This window comes from Centroberyx affinis, unplaced genomic scaffold (genome assembly GCF_046629955.1).
Source record: "Centroberyx affinis isolate AG114_WGS23_722 - 3 ecotype Tasmania unplaced genomic scaffold, CSIRO-AGI_Caff_v1 ptg001027l_1, whole genome shotgun sequence".
Lineage (NCBI taxonomy): Eukaryota > Metazoa > Chordata > Actinopteri > Beryciformes > Berycidae > Centroberyx > Centroberyx affinis.
In genome coordinates, this window is record NW_027279587.1 from 126,452 (window position 1) to 145,799 (window position 19,348).

At 39.6% G+C, this 19,348-nt stretch overlaps 2 protein-coding genes across 3 annotated transcripts; one reads left to right on the forward strand and one right to left on the reverse strand.

Annotated features, from left to right (window-relative positions):
* Positions 1-416: 416 nt before the first annotated feature.
* Positions 417-7,935, reverse strand: mettl8 (methyltransferase 8, methylcytidine). Its single transcript, XM_071522782.1, has 10 exons — positions 7,877-7,935; positions 6,534-6,698; positions 5,869-5,960; positions 4,785-5,128; positions 4,535-4,584; positions 3,927-3,987; positions 1,866-2,005; positions 1,216-1,322; positions 973-1,038; positions 417-881 (listed from the first exon to the last, which is right to left on the reverse strand). The coding sequence occupies exons 2-10, from the start codon at positions 6,683-6,685 to the stop codon at positions 727-729; spliced, it is 1,167 nt and encodes a 388-aa protein (XP_071378883.1). The 5' UTR covers positions 6,686-6,698; positions 7,877-7,935; the 3' UTR covers positions 417-726.
* Positions 7,576-16,631, forward strand: dcaf17 (ddb1 and cul4 associated factor 17). Of its 2 annotated transcripts, none has more exons than XR_011695501.1 (14): positions 7,576-8,079; positions 8,172-8,275; positions 8,653-8,743; positions 8,875-9,011; positions 9,097-9,175; positions 11,520-11,609; positions 11,707-11,814; positions 12,017-12,119; positions 12,257-12,399; positions 13,364-13,473; positions 13,710-13,797; positions 14,021-14,166; positions 16,092-16,247; positions 16,333-16,631. XR_011695501.1 is itself a non-coding variant. In XM_071522781.1 (14 exons), exons 1-14 carry the CDS (start codon positions 7,957-7,959, stop codon positions 16,438-16,440), a joined length of 1,524 nt encoding a protein of 507 aa, XP_071378882.1. In that variant the 5' UTR covers positions 7,576-7,956; the 3' UTR covers positions 16,441-16,631. The 2 variants fall into 2 exon arrangements, 1 of the variants encoding a protein (XP_071378882.1); XM_071522781.1 differs by having other exon boundaries at positions 14,021-14,104.
* The last annotated feature ends 2,717 nt before the right edge of the window (positions 16,632-19,348 follow it).

Genomic DNA, 19,348 nt, shown 5'->3' on the forward strand with positions numbered 1-19,348 from the left:
ACCTCTCTGTCTTCAAGTGGCCTGAAACGTCATGCATCGTGTGCATTTTTTTTTTTATCGCGAGGGTGATGCATTTTTATCAATACCACTGTTATCTTTTCCAAGACACTTTGCACATATGGATGACTTTGCAAATGAATGGTGAAAACTTTCACAGCTAAAAAAAAAAAACAGTACAAGACATACATGTGAAATAATGCATTATCACGTTAGTGTGCAAGCTCTAGAACAAAACATTAAACATTTGTAATAATGGAATAGGCGTATTTATAAGTGAAAGAAAAAAGAAAATGATAAAATATTAGATTTCACTTAAAAGACAAGAAATAAACAATTGGATGGGATCACATAGTAACTTAAAAGCAGAAGTAACGAAACAATGAATTTCATTTCCCAACACTCATCCCTGTCTGGCAGGTATAGCCTATATATAGTTGGGGTTTTTTTTTTCAAATGTTTCAATGTTTGCATATTTCCCATAGACCTATAGAGGTTCCTGTAGAGGAGGTGAAAACCAATCCCACAAAGAAGTATATACACAGTAATCTATACAAAACCAGATAAGACCATTGTTGTATCATTTACAGCATGTTTTGTAAGTTTATTACAAATTAATGGTTTGTCTGTGTAGTTCACAATCTCCTCTGAAAAACAGTTTCCAGTATTGAATAAATGTTCAATAGTAAAATAGAAAAGGTCCCAGATGGAGCTGTGCAAGGTGGGGTGTTAAGATGGTGGAGGTGGATATAATTTCCTGTACTTGCTCTGCATCCACACCCGGTGCATTGCAACTTTTTTTCCTCTGTTCACTTGTAGTCGCCTGTCCTCCAGATTCTGAATTTCCTCCAGTCCAGCATTGGAAAATAAATTATGTACCTCTTCTGTAAAAAGAAACCATTGTCAGCAAAAAACTCTTTAACATCATGTACAAAAAAAATTGCACCGCTTAAGAGTTGAGGAGTTTTGAAATACCTTTGGTGAAAAAGTAAACACAAGTTCCATCTCCACGTGTGTAGAAATTCTCTGATAAGCACCGTCCTGGTAGTAAGAGGAAATATTTCATTGTCAAAAAAAAAATACTCAAGACATAGTATAGTATATAGCTAATATACATCACAAAAATGTGAGTTAAATGAGTTAAATTTAGGCTACATATCAAAGATGCACTGCAGTATTCTGAGTTTGGGAAAGGTTTGTCACTATTTGGAGACTCACCTTTCTTAAACCTGAGCTGTGAAAAGTCATATCTGCCATAATCACGGAAGAGGAATATCCCTCCATGTTTCAGGTATGCAGACAGTCGGTTCACGACGCCTTGCATTCTGTCAATAACAAGAATAATGGAACAATAATGTTATGACAGAATTGAGTTATCGCAACTAGTGAAGATCCAGGTAGGTCTGGACAACATATTATAGTAATATATTCATTAGAGGGCTCAAAATATAAGCCTCTGGTATTAAATGACTACAAAAAAGCAAAGTATTCCAAGCTGATATAAATGTCTTATACAAACTGGATCAAATATAAACTGCAATCTCCCATGGGCTCAACATAATGGAAACATAATGAAAATATACTTGGTATTTTTTTAAATATTATGAATAATGTGAAATCCCAACATCTAGGGTGCAAGGGCTTTTCATGCAAACTTCCCCACTGAAAATATAGTGTACTGTACACTTAATATATTGAACTCAATATATACACAGTATGTGACAATGGATCTGTATTTAGATGTGGAGTTGGGTTTAGTAATGACATTCAGACAAAGCCTGGGGAAAGTGAAGGGGGGGTGGAGGGGGGTCTGGCAGGTGATAAATGACATGAGGCTCCCCTATCTTTGTCTTCCAACCTTCACCTACCGCTCTGGATGAATGGAAGAAAGCACAAAGACCGCCAGAATAACATCCAGGCTCCGAGGAGGAAAGGGAAAGGAGGCCGTCTCCTCACAGATGTCATGGACGAAGGCGTGACATGCAGCATGATCATAGTCTGGATGCTCCTATGTGAGGGAAATAAAGAAAAAACTGTTTAAATGTCACACAAATTTAAGTTCCAATTTGATTATATAGGGATTTTGGTAGCTGAAGTACAGATTGAAGCCACTGGTCTGACAGCAATTATAGTACTGCAATTGTCTAACAATTTAATTTATTTCCCAAGCTTCATATGTATTAAAAAAAACGATTCTACCTTTTCTCCCTTGCTCCTTCTTTACCTCGCACCTCTCCACCATATAAGATACGTGTTAAATCTATTGCCTGGGCAGTGTCACTTTGACCTTTGCACTCCTTACTATTGGTTGCTTATACTAGTCTAGGAATTTAAGCATGTTCTACTGCTGCACTCATTGTAAGTCAATATGTCTAACACCATCAACTAAATGCTTAAAATGTAAGTGTAAATGTATTACTTTGAGTATCACTATGAATAATCCTATCCTCACACAAAAAGAGAAATTAATAGTTGTCTGGTATAACTGCTATAATCAGAATATGCAGGCACATATGAGGAAAAATCAACTAAATAATGACAGTCATGGATTAAGTTCTGTCTATAAGAAGTGAAATTATCAGACATAAAGTCATTTTTTAGTTTCAATTTTCAAACAGATATTCAGCTTTCATTTCAGCTGCCAAGTCATCTGTCAGTCTGATGCAATTACTTTAAATATACAAATTTCTCCTCTCCCTCCTAACTGAAACAAATGTCAAAATAAATGTAACTCAATAAACAATGAAATTAAGAAATATACAAGTTGATTTTGGGTTGACTTTTTCCCCAAACAACATCCGCATCCAGGTCAATATTTGACTGCAAGGGTAAGACCACTGCAATTAGAGTGTATAATTTGAAAACTACTTCCCACTGGTAAGGTTTCTTTTTTAATCATACAGACTGACAGATAGTTAGTTCAGATAGTGACAGATAGTTCTGTCTACAGACTCCTTCTCTGGTCTTATCAACTGCCACTTTCTTTATGGCTGATTCTATAGTACATGATGTTGTGATTTGTTATGCCTGTGTTATGTGTGTGCAAACCAAATTTCCCGTACAGACAAATTAAGATTGATTTGACGTGATTACATTAGTTCTAAATTAGGACCAGATGATATTTTGGATTCAGGCTCTTACTTTAGATGCAAAATGACTGTGACTCTTTAGACCTTTGACTGTCAGTTTTAATTTAAGTTTTTTGTAATGTTAGTGTCTATATGAAATGAACAATAATAGAACATCAGCGTCCCACTATTTCAGGATGCCAGTGTATTTAGACAGATTAAGATGAGATTCATTAAGGTGGTTACTTTTCATGTACAGCCAAAAATAAAAAATCTTCATGTTCAAATCACATCTAAAACTGTGCATATCACTAGACTCCTTATTATCAGGCTGTCTTTTCAACTTCTTTGCATTTCAATTAATCTCTATGATGATTCAGCTGTAACTAGGCACAGCTTGAAGTTATTCTGTAGCAGTATCAAGTATGTAAATTAGTGCAAGTGAATAAGGGTCTGAATTATCAAACCCGATTTGAATCATCATGCCACTACTGGAAAGCTCAAAGATTGACATGAACAACAATTTTACAGTAATGACACAAACAACAATTTTACAATAAGAAAAAAGACTACTTAATTAAATGTAAACTTAATCTGTCTAGATACTTTTGGCAAGATGGACTTGTACAAGACAGAAATAGCTGCAGTTCTTTAAATGATAATCTACTATGTCTGAAAATACCCTCAATATATTCTTAAAATGACCACAACAAGCACGCCCAACAAGCCTGCCAGTTTCACAGAGATTTTACAGGCCTGTGTTGTTTTGAAAGATACTCATATTTGTGTTACATGGTAAAATCCGACTAACATTGATATGGAATTTGCATATCAATGCCCAGCGATATCAGAAATGCTAACCTTGACCAGCTGAATGGCACGTGGGGAAAAGTCACAACAGTATAAGAATGCGCCTGTTTCCCTGTGAAACAGAACAATCAAAATAACCCCAAATCATTACCTGCGCAGGTAACGGAGTGACAATTAGATAAAGCAGTTAAATGATGTGCCTCCAAATCAATAATAACCCAACAAATGTATTCAAAGGTTTACACTTTGCAAAGAGCAACAGCCAGCAAAAGAGTTGACAAAATGCTTGACTAGCAAACAAGAATATGTATTTTGAACAAGTGCCTCTAATTTCTAAACTACACAAAGGAGACTAATGGACTGCCAACTGTTTATTTTCCCTTTCATACAGGAACTCTTAATAGGATTATGCACAGAAGTCAAGATTTAAGACTTCCTGTTCTTTATTTTCTTTTCCTGGCCTTGCAAAGTGCTCTAGACAAAATGTTCCGCCTTCTATGAAAAACATGTCATATTTGGGACTGCCTGCTTGGAAAAACAAATATACAGGACTGGGAATCCATGGTTAATTCCAACAAAGAAAAGGACAAAAGTGCCAATGGGAAATTGGCAAAAAAAAGTGTTTCTTATACATGCAATATCTCCAAAAATATACTCACTTGATTGAATTAACGATAGGGAACACACTGTTACCCACCCCACATCCAACCTGTGAAGAGAAAATATTTAATTGATAATTCTGCCTACAGAAACCTGACAAAGCAACTTTGGATGTGAAATCATTCAGCACTTTCTGCACAGTATCTTATAACCTACTTTATATATTACAGTGGTGCAGTGGCCCATGTACAACAGTCTGCATTATAGCAATCAAAATCAAGGTCAGTAAACGTGAACGTATTTATAAACCTCCAAGATCCTGAAAGACGCATGCTGTCCAGGGAAAGAAGAAGGTTGTGTGGCAGCTTCATTTTCTAGCTCCTCTCCATGACAGGAGCGTTGGCATCCAGGAGTGTCTGCTTCTCTGTGCTGGTGAGTGGGACTGCCATGTTGACGGTGTCTGCCAGACCCACTAGGTTGTGGGTTTGCGGCCAGTTGCCCACCCTGACACCCACTCGTGGCGAGGCTTTCTGCACCCAAAGGAAGCAGCTCCGGGAATTCCAAAAACAGCCACTTGCGATCTTTGAAGAATTTGTCCTGGTGCGTCCCATAAAACTTGTCCCAGTACCTGCAAGCCTCTGTGTCATATTTACCTGAGTGGAGGAAATTTGGAAATTATGTTTATTGATTTTTGTTATTTGACAAGGCAATAAACAACATAAGAACACACAACAATCACCAAAGCAAAGAAATACACAACACCATTCGGATTGTTTACAAACCCAAAATATATATATAAAATAATACAAAACAAAACACCAAAGAGTCTCACATCACATCCAGAGGATCTCACATCACATCTAGAAGTATATGACTGTAGGTATAGGGTGGCAAAAGTGGGAGAGTGTAGAATGGGAAAAAAAACAAAAAAACAAAGGGGCTCACGGGTTGACACGCTCAAAGTAGGCCCAGAATGGAAACCAGGTCACATAAAAACATTCAGGTTTTCCACGGGAGCTGAAGAGTGGAGGGAATTTGAGCACATTTTCAAGTTACATTTTTTTGCCATGTAACTTGTGATGGAAATTCTGAAAATAAAGTCTATAAAACAAGTGTCTAAGTCATCTGTTTATTCAGCTTTCTGCACAGAAAGGATCAGTTACAGAGCATACAAGATCTCGTGCAGACCGATACAGAGTATTGGGTGAATCTGCCTTTTAAAGGAGGAATGTACGTGTCACTGAGAGAAAGAGCAAGTGTTACATTTGGAGGCCTGCGCACCAGGCGTTGACCAAAGCCTGGTTACATGAATGCATAGTAATTTTCCATTACAAACTCTAATCAAATCTAAATCTATAATAATAATATAATCTAATCTAGAATAAATTCTTACCTTGTTCTTGTAAAGGGATTTGTACGCGGGAATTTTCTTCTGCCTTTTGACGAGCGTTTTCTTTCTCCTCCTCTGTCCACTGAACATGATCCCTGAAACATGATGCAGTTCAGTTAGGGATGTGCAACACTCCAGATGGTCAATGACTTACTAATTGTGCAATATGGAAATAAATTGTATTTGTTTCCATACTAAAAAAAAACATTTTATTTATACTTCAGAAAATGCTTAGAGATGTTGTATTTGTAGATGATATGCTTTCAAAATATTTTCTGAGTTGATTGTCAACAGCACATAGAAAGAATGTATTTCCAGTGTCAAAATGTGATGTGTATTTGGAATGTATGCAGTATGGGTTCCCAGCAAAACATATTTGAAATGCCCAGCTAGGCATATGAAACTAGAACATCTCATTGAAGCTCTCAACTGAAACCCCAAATTTCTGTTAGCTGTTGTTAAAAGTGAGCAGGCCTATACTTTAATCCCATCATCTACATATATGGCATATGGTATTTAAGCTTATAGGTGGGTAAACTACTCAGTGGCAGGTGTAACCAAGTGATTGACACAGAGAAACCTCAGTGTCACGCGTTAGGTAAGGTACCCAGAAAAAGAGGAGTGTATATTGTTATACCAGCCCATATATACCCGGCTACAACACTGACCACATGTTGTGCTTGAAGATGTCCTCAGGATCGGTCAGAAGCCTTGATCCCAGTGGAGCAGAAGGTCTTCCTCCACTGCTGTTCAGTCTCATGGACAATCTGCTAAAAACCTGAGCCACTATGGCTGGAGAGAGGCTCCGCAGTGTATGCATTTACTCTGCAAAACTGCAAAAAGAGGTGAAATCATTTCAGGCAAAATTGCATACAAACATTCTCTCTGTCTCTCTCTCTCACACACACAAACACACACACATACATACACATACATAAACACACACATACTTTCAAATTTAACATCAATCACACTGATGCAACAAATGCTAATAAAAGCTGTGATATAGACATGTTTATCACATTCCAAACAAAGTGCAATATGTATAGTTGATATACAGCTTGTTCAGTGTAAAACTACCTGATACAAATAGCTGTTGATATTTGTATTATACATTACTACAGTGGTTCTCAATGTGGGGTCCTGGGACCACCAGGGGTTCCAGGGGGTTCCCCAGCAAATTGATTAATTGTAAAACTTCGCCATTATTTCATTTACAAAAAGTTAACACGATTAGAGAATGTAGAAGAATGGGTGTTTTGATCATAGTTCCACTGTGGTTCTCTACCTACAATGCAGATAGTCATGGAGTTCTGGACGAAATCATACCTAACAGTAAAAATATTCTCAGATGTGGGTCAGAGAGACTCAAATGGGGGTCCGTGTCCCTAATTTGAACTAAATTAGGAGTCCTTGATATGAAAAAGGTTGAGAATAACTGCATTACTGGATTGCACATAGCACAAAAGTTGCACACTGAGGAAAAAACGTGCTCATACGTGCTACTTGACTCACCTGCTCCTCTGAGTTACTGTTGCCAAAGACTTTTAATCGCTCACTTTCACTTTCATTTTTTTCTATTCACCATCTCTGTCCTGTTACCTTTCTGTCATCATTTTGCTCCTGGATGACAACCGGATATCATGAACCGCACCCGGAAACGAGAGTTACAAAACTACAAAAATGGCGTAGGAGTGGCAGCCAACGACAGCTAAATAAATGCTACAGCGGGCAACATGCAACGTTACTACACTACCTAATTTTTAACTATTGATTACACTCCGTTTCTTATACATACAAACTACGCCAGACCACATATCGCTTGATTCCGGTCACATTTAGTGAGCTAGGTCAGACTTTTCAGTGAAGTTACGATAGTGAGGTTCGCTAGCTCAACCGCTACACAGTTGTGAACTTTTCCATTTACAAACTCAGAGCAGGTGGCTATGTTGGAGAGATCCAGGCTCGGTAAGGTTTGTTATCTCGGGTTGGGCAACCAAACTGCTCCTACCTGGCGTTAGTTGCGGTTCAGCTTCCCTGTGCCATGCTCCAGAGCCGTCCTCGTCCTCTAGCTCCAAGTGCCACCTAGTGATGGCGCCTCACCGGAGGAAGAGCAACGCCGCCGAGCTGCTGAGCCTGAGGAGAAGAGGAGTCCGTGATGCTGGGACTCTGTCCAGGCAGAACATGAGGATCCTCAGAGGTGTTGTCCTCCAGGTAGTGAGCAACACACTGTGTTAAAGTACTTATTGTGACTGGTTTCAGTGAACATTTCAGGGAACATATACTTTTATTGTTATTCATTGTAGGATAACAGAAGTTTCATCAAAGTATGGAGCAAGACCTCAAAATCTACAATAACGTATGAGAATGGGAAAATCTACTTTGAAAATTACCAGAGTTGCTACAGTTGGTAAGTGTTTCATGGCCTTTTTCTCTACAGATTGCAGTTTACACTTAATGTACAAAATATTGGGGTCTCTTAATCTGATGTGAAGTACACTGATGAGGTGAACCCAAGTAAAAGCCATTATCCATTATAGATTTCCTTTATTAAATCTATACCTATCACAAACAAGGAGAAGCAGATGAGTAATAAGAAGAGAAGGATGTTTAAGCTTTAAGACAATTGAGATGTGGATTGTGCTGCTGCATCTCAATATCAGGAAGATGTCCCTAATAGTTTGCACAGTCAGTGTATATCTATAGGCCTGTGCTTAATAACATGGACAACAGGATAAAATGTTTATATTTTGACACACAATGAGTGAATGAGTCTTCTGGTTTCAGTGTTCATTCAGAGCCTGACGTTCTGTACAAATTGCCCAAGCGGTCCAAACTGGAGAAAATTGAAGATGCGTTGCTATGTCAGAGCCCACTTGTAAGTGAAACTGAACACCTCATTTAAATTCAGTCAGACATTTTATTATTCAACTTGCAATGAGTAGAATTTTACTAAGATTGATTCAGACTATGTTTTGAAAACTCGCCCTTGTGTGTTCTTATTGACAGGACAAAGCGTTAGCCTCTCCCTCTGATCAGAAACCCAGCCTCCTGGCTTTGACGGCCAATAACTGGCTGTATCGCCTTTCAGCTGAAACGGGAGCAGAACTCCAGAGAGTTTATCTCTCCCCACACCACAAGTTCAGGTATCTCCCACTTTGTGAGTTCTTTATTTTCAGTTTTACTTCATTATATAAGCCTGCTAACCTTATGTGTTCCTACTTTTGGTAGGTACCTTGGCTGGGATGTTGCTCAGGAGACATTTTATGTCAAGTCCATTCAAAACAAAGGAACACCTTTGGCACGTCAGGTAATGTTAATCTGTATTTATTTATTTATTTGTTGATTTATTTATACTTTTGTGGCATTTCGAAGGTGACAGGAGAGTGTATAACAGGTAAAAAAGCCCATGGTTCCCGCTGCTCATTGAATTTCTGGATTATCATGAATTTTGAAAGGTATATTCCGGACATTAAAGTCATAAATTAAGGAAGGAATAAATATGAAATCATATAATAGGCCTACCAGGGAATTTTACAGTATCATTAGCCCAGGATGGGAAACCTGATGTGGACAGGACATTGTATGTGCAACAGTGGCGTTCACAGACTCTCTAAGGGGCAGGGGCAAAAAATGAAAAAGGGCCACCTCTTCTGCCTGCACCAACCTGAAGCCACCTGGGTTTGGGGGGCATAAGTGCATGCTGATATAGGGTTGGACTGGGTTGGAGTGAATCTTAATTTAGGCTGAATTAGGTCACACACACACACACACACACACACACACACACACACACACCTTACGCAAGAGTGTGTGTTTCAGTGGCATGGACACTTTCTTTTTCATTTTTAGGGCCGTTAGTGTTGTTGCAGTTTCTTTGCACTTCATTTGATGAACAAACCAAACCCTCCCTCCATTCCAGGTTAACCCTAACATGTCACATAAACACCAGTGAATAGGTTAAAATAACTGGGATGATTAATCAAATCAAAACTTGGATACCAACTCTTACTCTACGATTAATCTTTTATTTATGATTCTGAACTCACATTTAAATAAATTAAAGTATAATTCTTCAGAAAGTACATTTACTAAAGTGCTGTACCTCAAGTACAAATTTGAGGTACTGTCACTTTACTTGAGTATTTCCATTTTGTGAGACTTTATACTTTTCATCCACTACATTTCAGAGGGAAATATTGTACTTTTTGCTCCACTACATTTATCTGACAGCTGGAGTCACTAGTTACTTTGCAGAATAAGGTTTTACATGCAAAACATACAACAAGATCATAAAATCTGTTGCCTTATTGGACTCCCCAACCGTATATAGAGCAGTTAGATCTATATTAAAATACTTATACTTAAAATACACTCTGAAAGGTACCGTTCTTCAAAACGAGTACTTTTACTTTTATTACTTAGGTACCAGGGTCGGCCCCAGGGTTTTGCTGTCCCTAAACAAATTTGTGGCCCCGTAACACAAAAAAATATGCATGTATAGAGCTCAAACCTGGGTAATAAGTCTAATTCAGTTTCTTCAGTGTCATTCAGCAACAATATCATGCTTTCTATGCCTGTTCATCATTGCGTTCCATAGTGAATTTATTGATAACCTCTGGAGGCCTTGCTTTCCTGTATGATTTCACTGGAACAGTAGATCTATATACTCAGGTGGAACACTAGTAGTCATATCAATGCTGTGTAGCAAAATCACAGTATACACTGTCAATAAAATGAGATGAACAAACATAACTTAGCCAACTAAATATAGAGAGAATAGAAAATCACTAAAAGTAATCGGGTAAGTAAAAGGGTAATCAAGTATGTGATTCTTCTGAAGGTGATTTCATTGAGCTGTGAGTGTCTTTTACACAGCTCTGGCTCTCTCGGAGGATGAGAGAAATGTAGAGTAATGTAGCAGCTCCACTTCCATGTTTTGAGTTTGACAACAGCATTTAAATTGCAGAACCAGACAAAAAATCCATATGTCAAAAACATTAAAACAACTATAGATCCAATACAGCTAGCCTATATTTTCTCTACAACACTGTCTCTGTCCAGCTGTCTTAAAAATGTTGACTGCAGTGCCACTTTCACTTCTCTACAGGAATAAAACAATACAGGAAGAGCATTATTTTAATTGATATTTTATTTTATAGAAGTTAGGGTATGTTTGGGGAAGGTGGGTTTAAAATGGGTGTTAGGGTGTGTGGGGGGATGGTGGGTTGTAAACGGGGGTGTGTGTGTGTGTGTGTGTGTGTGTGTGTGTGACCTGGCTTAGCAGCCAGGTTGTTTGTGGAGAAGGCCATCTTTCTCTGGATCATGGCCTGCTCCTCCAGTTTTTTGCTGAGGTCACTCTTCTCAGCCTCGCAGGACTTAAACTTGATGGCCTGCTCCTCCAGTTCTTGTCCGAGGTCACTCTTCTCTGCCTCGCAGGCCTTAAATTTGATCGCGTGCTCCTCCAGTTCTTGATGGAGGTCCCTCTTCTCGGCCTTGCAGGCCTTAAACTGGATGGCCTGTCGTGCTCCCCCCGCATGTGCCTGATGTGCAAGCCTGAGCAGGATGAACCAGTTTTAACTGTTTTAAACATGCTTATCATATAGCTGGGAGAAAAGACAAATTTCACCTTTTTTCATTTCTACATTTCACAGGCAGGAATTGATCAGAATACTCTGATGCACCTGGCCATCTTTCATGTTTTCCCATTGCAAATTGTGGGCATTATGGAGATCAACAAAAAGGTATGCAAACTTGTTTGTATTTTCATACCTTTTTTTCAAATTTGCTTATGGGAGTCATATAGAGCTGTTAAAGTATTCACAAATCTTAATCTTTCAGGTGTTTGGGAATGGTGTTACTGATGTTGTTCTGTCTCAAGGTGTCCTTGCTGTCTCCTACAGCACCAAGTCAGTGAAGCTGTACAGCTTTGAGCACATTGTGAATAAGGTACATATCTTTTAATCCTTAAAGAACTAGGTGACTGTCTCCGTTTTGATAATAGAGTCAATAGGATAGCATCAGAAATCAAAAAATGTTGTTCTACTTTTAATATTTACATATTTGTTTGTTATTCTTTTTCTGGCTGCTCACAGCTCTGTCAATCTGATGTATAACATTTCACCTGAAATCCTCTTTTGTTTTTTTTCAGTACATGACAAAGAAATTGGCTCTTGGAGAGCAGAGTTCATTTCATGGGGGCAAAACAGTGGGAGAAGCTCCTTTCGGTATCCCAGTGAATATCCACTTCAAGGGTGGGGCAGTTGTTCAGTCTAGACTTACAGTATGTCTTTGTGTCTGAAAGATTTTTATTAGACCATCATGCCCCCTATGAGCGGGAATGTTTTTCCTCTGAGAAACAAAACAGATTTTTTTCATCCTTATTCCACAGATTGCCCTCCAGTGCTTTTCGAGGTGTCATGCTCTGATAACAGTGTACTGATCGGAGGCTACCCATGGCACTACATCTGTACACCTCCGCATAAGAAACACAAGGGGACTCACCACATCAGTTCACTCAACAACAGCACTCTGGTATTTTCAAAAAATTGACTTCTAAAGAATTAACTATACAGTATACAATTAAAATAAAAATGGTAGTTTCAGTATGAAATCTAGAATGTGTTTGACTATAATAAATACACGTCCCCCAGACTTGTGTGATAGAGTATCTGCCTACAAATTGGTTGGAGCCTATTGAAGGTGTCAGTTTAAGGGCCACAGATGTTTCTGACAGTCTTTGTCTTCAGCTGTTAGACACAGCAGGACAGAACCAAAATGTCCCAATCAAGACTGTACAAAATGGCCTAAGCTGTTTTGTGCAGCATTTTTGCTACATGTCTCAAACAGTTTCTCTCTGTATTCCTCTTTTTTTTTTTTTTTTTTTAGATACTTAGGAGAGATTACTGTTTTCCTACATTTCAGTTCACATCCCTGTTTGGATATAGTTACACCTGATCCAATGTAGATTTCACAAAGGATTTGGTTTTCCACATTATGACATCTCAAAGGACAGATCAGATTTGTTTTACTGTCTTACGTTTGTCAACAACTAAGTCTGCATAATAAATTGAGAAAAAAAAACCAAATAAATCGAGTTAAAACCACTGCAATTTCCAAAACACAGGAGGCTGCACTAGTGTCTTTGCCCCTGATGAAGGCAGCCTTCCTGTTGAGACATTGGTAAAAAATAAAAGCTTACAGTGTAACAGAGGAATGAATGTGTGGTTCTATTTTCAAATATTGTGCACTACACACCGTTAGCAGGGACATTATTAATCCAAGTGTGTGTTTTCCCTTACCTTTCCCAGACTGAGCAAATTCTAAGCATTATATTCACCTCCCTTGAAGAGACATAATATAGTAATAGCTTTGTCCACATGTATGTAATTCATAGTCTCTGATATTGTTTCTGTCTTGCAGCCCTAGTGACAATGTCATATGGTATAGTTTTTGGGTTTTTTTACAACTGCATTACTTTGTATTCTTGTGAAATTAGGCAACAAATGGAATACAAGATATGAACTGCTGCTCTCTGGAGACGGATTGGATCTCCTTCCACCCTGATGACTCAGGAAGAATCATTCATGTTGGACCTAGCACCATAAAGTGAGTACCACTGTCAACTCTTGCATATAAAAATGAAGATGGTGTAAGGTAACAGTACTGAAAGTTCTCTTTTGTTGTAAAAAAAAAAAAAGAAAGGCATCCTAAGACATTCTTTTAGAATAAAGGTTTAAAGCCTTTAATGTGTTCCGGCCTTAGTCTTGGTCCCTACATGCAACAATACCATGTTCTTGGGTGCATACAATGATCCAGTTTTTATTTTTATTTTTTTCTCCAAGTGTCCTAAAAATTCTCAGTGAGCTGAACAGTGGTTTGCCATCTAAAGTAGTTGAGGATTTCTCCATCACTACACGTGGAAACAACAGTGTGAGTGTAATACTTATTTACTTATTCGACCTACTATGTGCAGTGCTGTCTGTGCACATTTAGTTCACACATGTATGATGTGTATTTACTGCAGCATTCATGAGAAATCTCATGCAGTGACTCCCTACCTAAAACAGAGCCACATGGTTGATTATCTCATCACTGTAGAAGGGTAAATGTGTGTTAATTTTCTTTGTGTGTTCAATATTTCCATCTACTGTAGGCTGCCTCCCAGGTCAGTGTCACTTCCTCGGGCCGCATAGTGAAGAGACGATTTCATCAGCTGGATGATGACCCAGAGCAAGAGGTATCAAATGATTATGCCTGTGTCATCAATCCGCTAGCCCCACAAACAATATACTGGGGGAGGTATGTGTGGTATTTGTCTTCTGCTTTAACAAAACATATTCAAAAGTGGAAGCACAGTCTAAACGGTCCAAGTAAATTATCAGTTATTACATTTATTCAGAAGCCAGCACATAAAACAGCCCTCACATGATGCTAAAATGCTAAAATCATCCCTCCAAGTTTCATCAAAATCGGATTAGTAATGTCTGAGATATCACATTTGAGGTAAAACTTTTGACCTTTAATTACTGCACCTCCATTAGGCCGGTCAGTGTAATTTGTAAGGATAGTTGAATCTGTGTACTGGACTAATGTTGTAGGAGTTAACCTGTCATTTTGAACTTTTGACCTTTTAATTATAGCGCCCGCACCAGGCCAATCAGTGTAATGTTTTTAAATACCAGAAAACGGTGTAAAGATGCATCACCCTTCCAAGTTCCATCAAAATTACACCAGTGGTGTCTAATATATACTGTACTCTCTCTCTCTCTCTCTCTCTCCCTCCCTCTCTCTCTCTCTCTCTCTCTCTCTCTCTCTCTCTCTCTCTCTCTCTCTCTCTCTCTCTCTATATATATATATATATCTATATATATATATATATATATAAAAACATCGCACAAAAAGTTCGGAACTTTGTGTTTGGTAGATTATTTCTCTGTTGTAACAATGCTTCTTGGCAATACATTTTATTTTATCCCCATTTGTAAGGAACATGCATTTGTGGGATGAGCAGCACAGCTGAGTATGTGGGTTGCGCTCATGTAAAATTTGCCAAATCTTCTCTGCCAGTGCCAAACAGCTTATTCTGCTGTTGCTATTGACTCTTGTTTGGTGTTGTTTGGTGGATTGGATGATTGAAGTCTATCAGTAACAAGGAAGAAACAAGACATATTGGCAATTTTACAATTTATTCATTTAACAAACAGTCAGGAGCCTCAGTAGCGTGTGGAAGAACCATACACAGCCACAACAGCCTGGCACCTCCTCCTCATGCTGGTCACCAGCCTGGTCACACACTGCTGTGGGATGGCATTCCACTCCTCAACCAGGATTTGTCGCAAGTCAGCCAACGTGGTTGTGTCGGTCACTCTAGCACGAACAGCACGCCCAGGCTGATCCCATAAGTGTTCAATTGGGTTGAGGTCAGGACTGTTGGCAGGCCATTCCATTCTCTCTACTCCCAAATTCTGGAGGTAGTCTCTGATAAACCCCTCTCTGTGGGGGCGAGCGTTGTCATCTTGGAGGATGGAGTTCGGTCCCAGACTGTGGAGATATGGGATCGCCAGTGGTTGCGGAATCTCATCTCGATATCTCTCTGCATTGAGATTGCCTCCAATGATGACAAGCCTCGTTTTTCCAGTGATGGAGATGCCGCCCCACACCATCACACTGCCTCCACCAAAAGGTGTTACTCTATCGGTGCAGCAATCAGCATAGCGTTCTCCCCGTCTTCTCCACACTTTGACCCTACGATCCAACTTCCGTAGGCAGAATCTGGACTCATCGCTGAACATAACGTTCCTCCACATGTTCAGTTTCCAGTGCAGGTGCCAATCAGGTACCTGATTGTCAGCACCTGGGGGTACCGGAAGCTCAAAACAAGAGTCAATAGCAACAGCAGAATAAGCTGTTTGGCATTGGCAGAGAAGATTTGGCAAATTCTTCATGAGCGCAACCCACATACTCAGCTGTGCTGCTCATCCCACAAATGCATGTTCCTTACAAATGGGGCACCATTTAAAAGGGAAATAAACAGGCTTTCCAACGGTATAAAATGTATTGCCAAGAAGCATTGTTACAACAGAGAAATAATCTACCAAACACAAAGTTCCAAACTTTTTGTTCGATGTTTTTATATATATATATATATATATATATATATATATATATATATATATATATATGTATATATATTTATTTTTTTGAAATTGCCTTTAATTGGACAGACCTTCCGTATGGTGGAGTATGAAGATGAGCTGGACCTTCTGGCAGTAGTTGTAACAGACGGAGAGGAGGGGGAAAGCAGAGCCAAGGTTCGACTGCATGACAACAAGAGTGGTGCGTTGCTCAGGACGGTTCGTCTGGTGGAGCCTTGGGATGAGGTGAGTGGCTGACATTACTGTGCCAGTACATGAAGCTGAAGTGCCTGTGTATATAGATTCATGTGTGCTCTGTCTATTGTTTCAGACTTACCGACACGAGTTGTTCTTTGACAAAGAGACAATTGTTCATATTGAACAAAAGAACAGTAACTTCTGCTGCCATGTCTACAAACTCCAGGCCACCAGAAAATAAGTCTCTGGTGCAAAGGTGACTTCAGGTGCTGGAAATCACGTAATGGTGATATGAGAATCTACTTTTGTTAAGATTTTGTAAATATTTGTTTCCGACTTATCTCTTGTACTATTTTTCTGTAAAACTGATAATGCTGGGCCTGGCATTCACATCTGGATTTGTTCTGTGTCATTTTTGCTGTTGTGCTAAATTAGTACTGATCAACTTGCTACTAAAATAAGTTGGTTATCTATGATCTGATGTAATAAAAATGAAAAATAAAAAAAAACATTCTCAGCTACTGTGTATTTCTGCCAACCACTATCTGTCCATTAGCATCACGCTTGTACAAATATGGAGATATTTAATGTATAACAACAGGGATTTTTGGCGCTTTCATGTGTAATATTTAGTCATGATTCTAATCTGTGCAATGGGTTTCTCATGTTTTTAGTTCCATCCACAAATAAGTTGGTACAATCAGAGCTGGCAATATTTGAAACTGCAGCTACTATACCAAGCTGTAGCTGGTTCTTCTAAGTTCTGTAATGGTTTGCATTGTGGACTTGTTTGTGTGAATTTGCAATTGAGATTTTGGTGCACTATGCCATCTTTCTATGTCTGGTTTAGCCATTAGGGCCTTTCAAAGTTAGAAAATGTGCCCTTTTTAATGCGAAGGTTCATCGCTCCAAGTTTTGTCAAAATCCGATCAGTGATAGGATATGGCAATTATGTCCTACCAAACTTAGAAATTTTGCCCTTTAATGAGAGAGCCCCCATCAGGCCGATTCATATATTTTTTTAAACACCAAAACACAGTGCCAATATGCATAGTCCCGCTAAGTTTAGTCAAAATCGGACCGATTGTGTCTAAGATATGTTTGAGTTAAAAAAATTTACCTTTAATTATAGCACCCCCATAAGGCCAATAAGGTTGAACTTTTCCGGTGCGGAAATGCATCATCCCTCAAGTTTGATTCAAAATCAGACTAGTGGTATCGATTTATCATATGCAAGTTGTATCTGAGATAAAACATTTGAGTTAACAATGTTGACCTTTAATTATAGCGCCCCCATTATGCCAATCAGAGTACTTTTTAAAAACGGTAAAACAATGCCAAGAGTGTCATCCCTACTAACAACTAGGTGAAAAAGGCACCGCTGTCCAGCCTCACCCTGATTCACCTGCTGCTTTCAGAGAAGCAAACCAGTGAGAAGGAGTTAATGAAGTCAGTGGAAGAGTCAGCCAAAGTAGAAAAACGAGAGTTACGAATGTAACTAAGGTTCTATGAATTCTGGATGACCGCCAGAGACGGTATGAAATACCTAGATATGCATCGTACGCATGCGCAGGAGGTCGAGACATAATACCAACAAAGTCACACGTGTGACCTGAGTGACGCAAGCAACCTGATAAAGGGGCCTGGCACCCAGCAGTCGTCTCCTACAGAATCTTGTCCTCAAGACTCCGAGTGACAATGAACTCTGGCGGTCATCCAGAATTCATAGAACCTTAGTTACATTCGTAACTCTCTCATTCTTCCTGACTGTCAGAGATGGTATGAGCCCTCAGAGGACCTGAGGGCTCGTGAGGGGACATAGGACACCAAGGACTCTAATATGTATGGGGGTGCTAAGCCATTAAGAGCCTTAAAAACAAGTAGAATAATTTTAAAATCAACTCTGAAAGACACAGGGAGCCAATGCAGTGCAGCCAGAACAGGGGTTATAAGCTCTCTCTTCCTTGTTTTCGTCAATAGTCTAGCTGCAGAGTTCTGAACCAGCTCTAGTTTCTCAATTGTCTTTTTGGGAAGGCCAGTAAAAAGAGCGTTACAGTAATCAAGTCTCCTTGATATAAAAGCATGAATTAGCCTCTCAGCATCCTGCTGGCTTAAAAACGATCGTACCTTGGCTATATTTCTCAGGTGAAAGAACGCTGTCTTTGTCACCCTATTTATGTGGTGTTCAAAACTCAGGTCAGAGTCCAAAACAACACCGAGGCTTGTTACTTCTGATTTCTTTTTGAGAGTATTTCTCTTTTGTTCTTGGGGCCAAACAAGTGAATCTCTGTTTTATCCTCATTTAGTTTCAGAAAATTGTTGTTCATCCATTGGTTGATTGCAGATAAACAGGCAGTCAGGGGGCATCAGGCATTCAGATCATTCGGCTCCACAGAAACGTACAGTTGCGTATCGTCAGCATAGCTACGAAAGCTGACATTATGTTCTCTGATGATATTACCTAAGGGCAACATATACAATGAAAACAGAAGGGGACCAAGACAGCTACCTTGTGCAACCCCAAAAGAGATATCATATCTCTCTGACTCGTAGTCTCCTAGACTAATATAGAATTGGCATGTCCACGGCCTCGTTCTGCACACCTGGCAAATGCATTGCCCTGAGACTTGCAAGGCGAGGTGAGGCCCACGGAAGGAGCCTCTGAGCCACCCACAGGGACTGACTGGATCTGGTGAACACGAATGAACACGACTCGCTGACTGGGAACTAAAGAGCTCTTTGCAAAATTCACAGTGTGCCCCAGCTGGGTCACGTGGGTCAAAAGAGTTGTTGTGTCGCAGATTGCCTGCTCCCAGGTCGGAGCACATATCAGCCAATCGTCCAAGTAAGGGAGAATCCGCATGCCCCGGTCATCAGTGATTCTACACTGTGGGCGTGGACAACGGGCATCCGGTCTAAGGGCTTCATCTGGAGATACTATCAGAGAAGCAATGGAAGTATCAATGGCAGGCATCTGGTCTAGACCATATTGGGCGGCGTCTGTCATGGCAGCCAAAGCCCTGCAGTCACTCGGTAGGTGGAGGAACGCCTTGGGGTCTGGCCAGCACCTCTGAAGTTCATCATTGTGTGGCTCAGAGGGTGGAACTCTGAAGGCAGACAGTTGTGGAGTGTGCTTGAAAAAGGCGTTA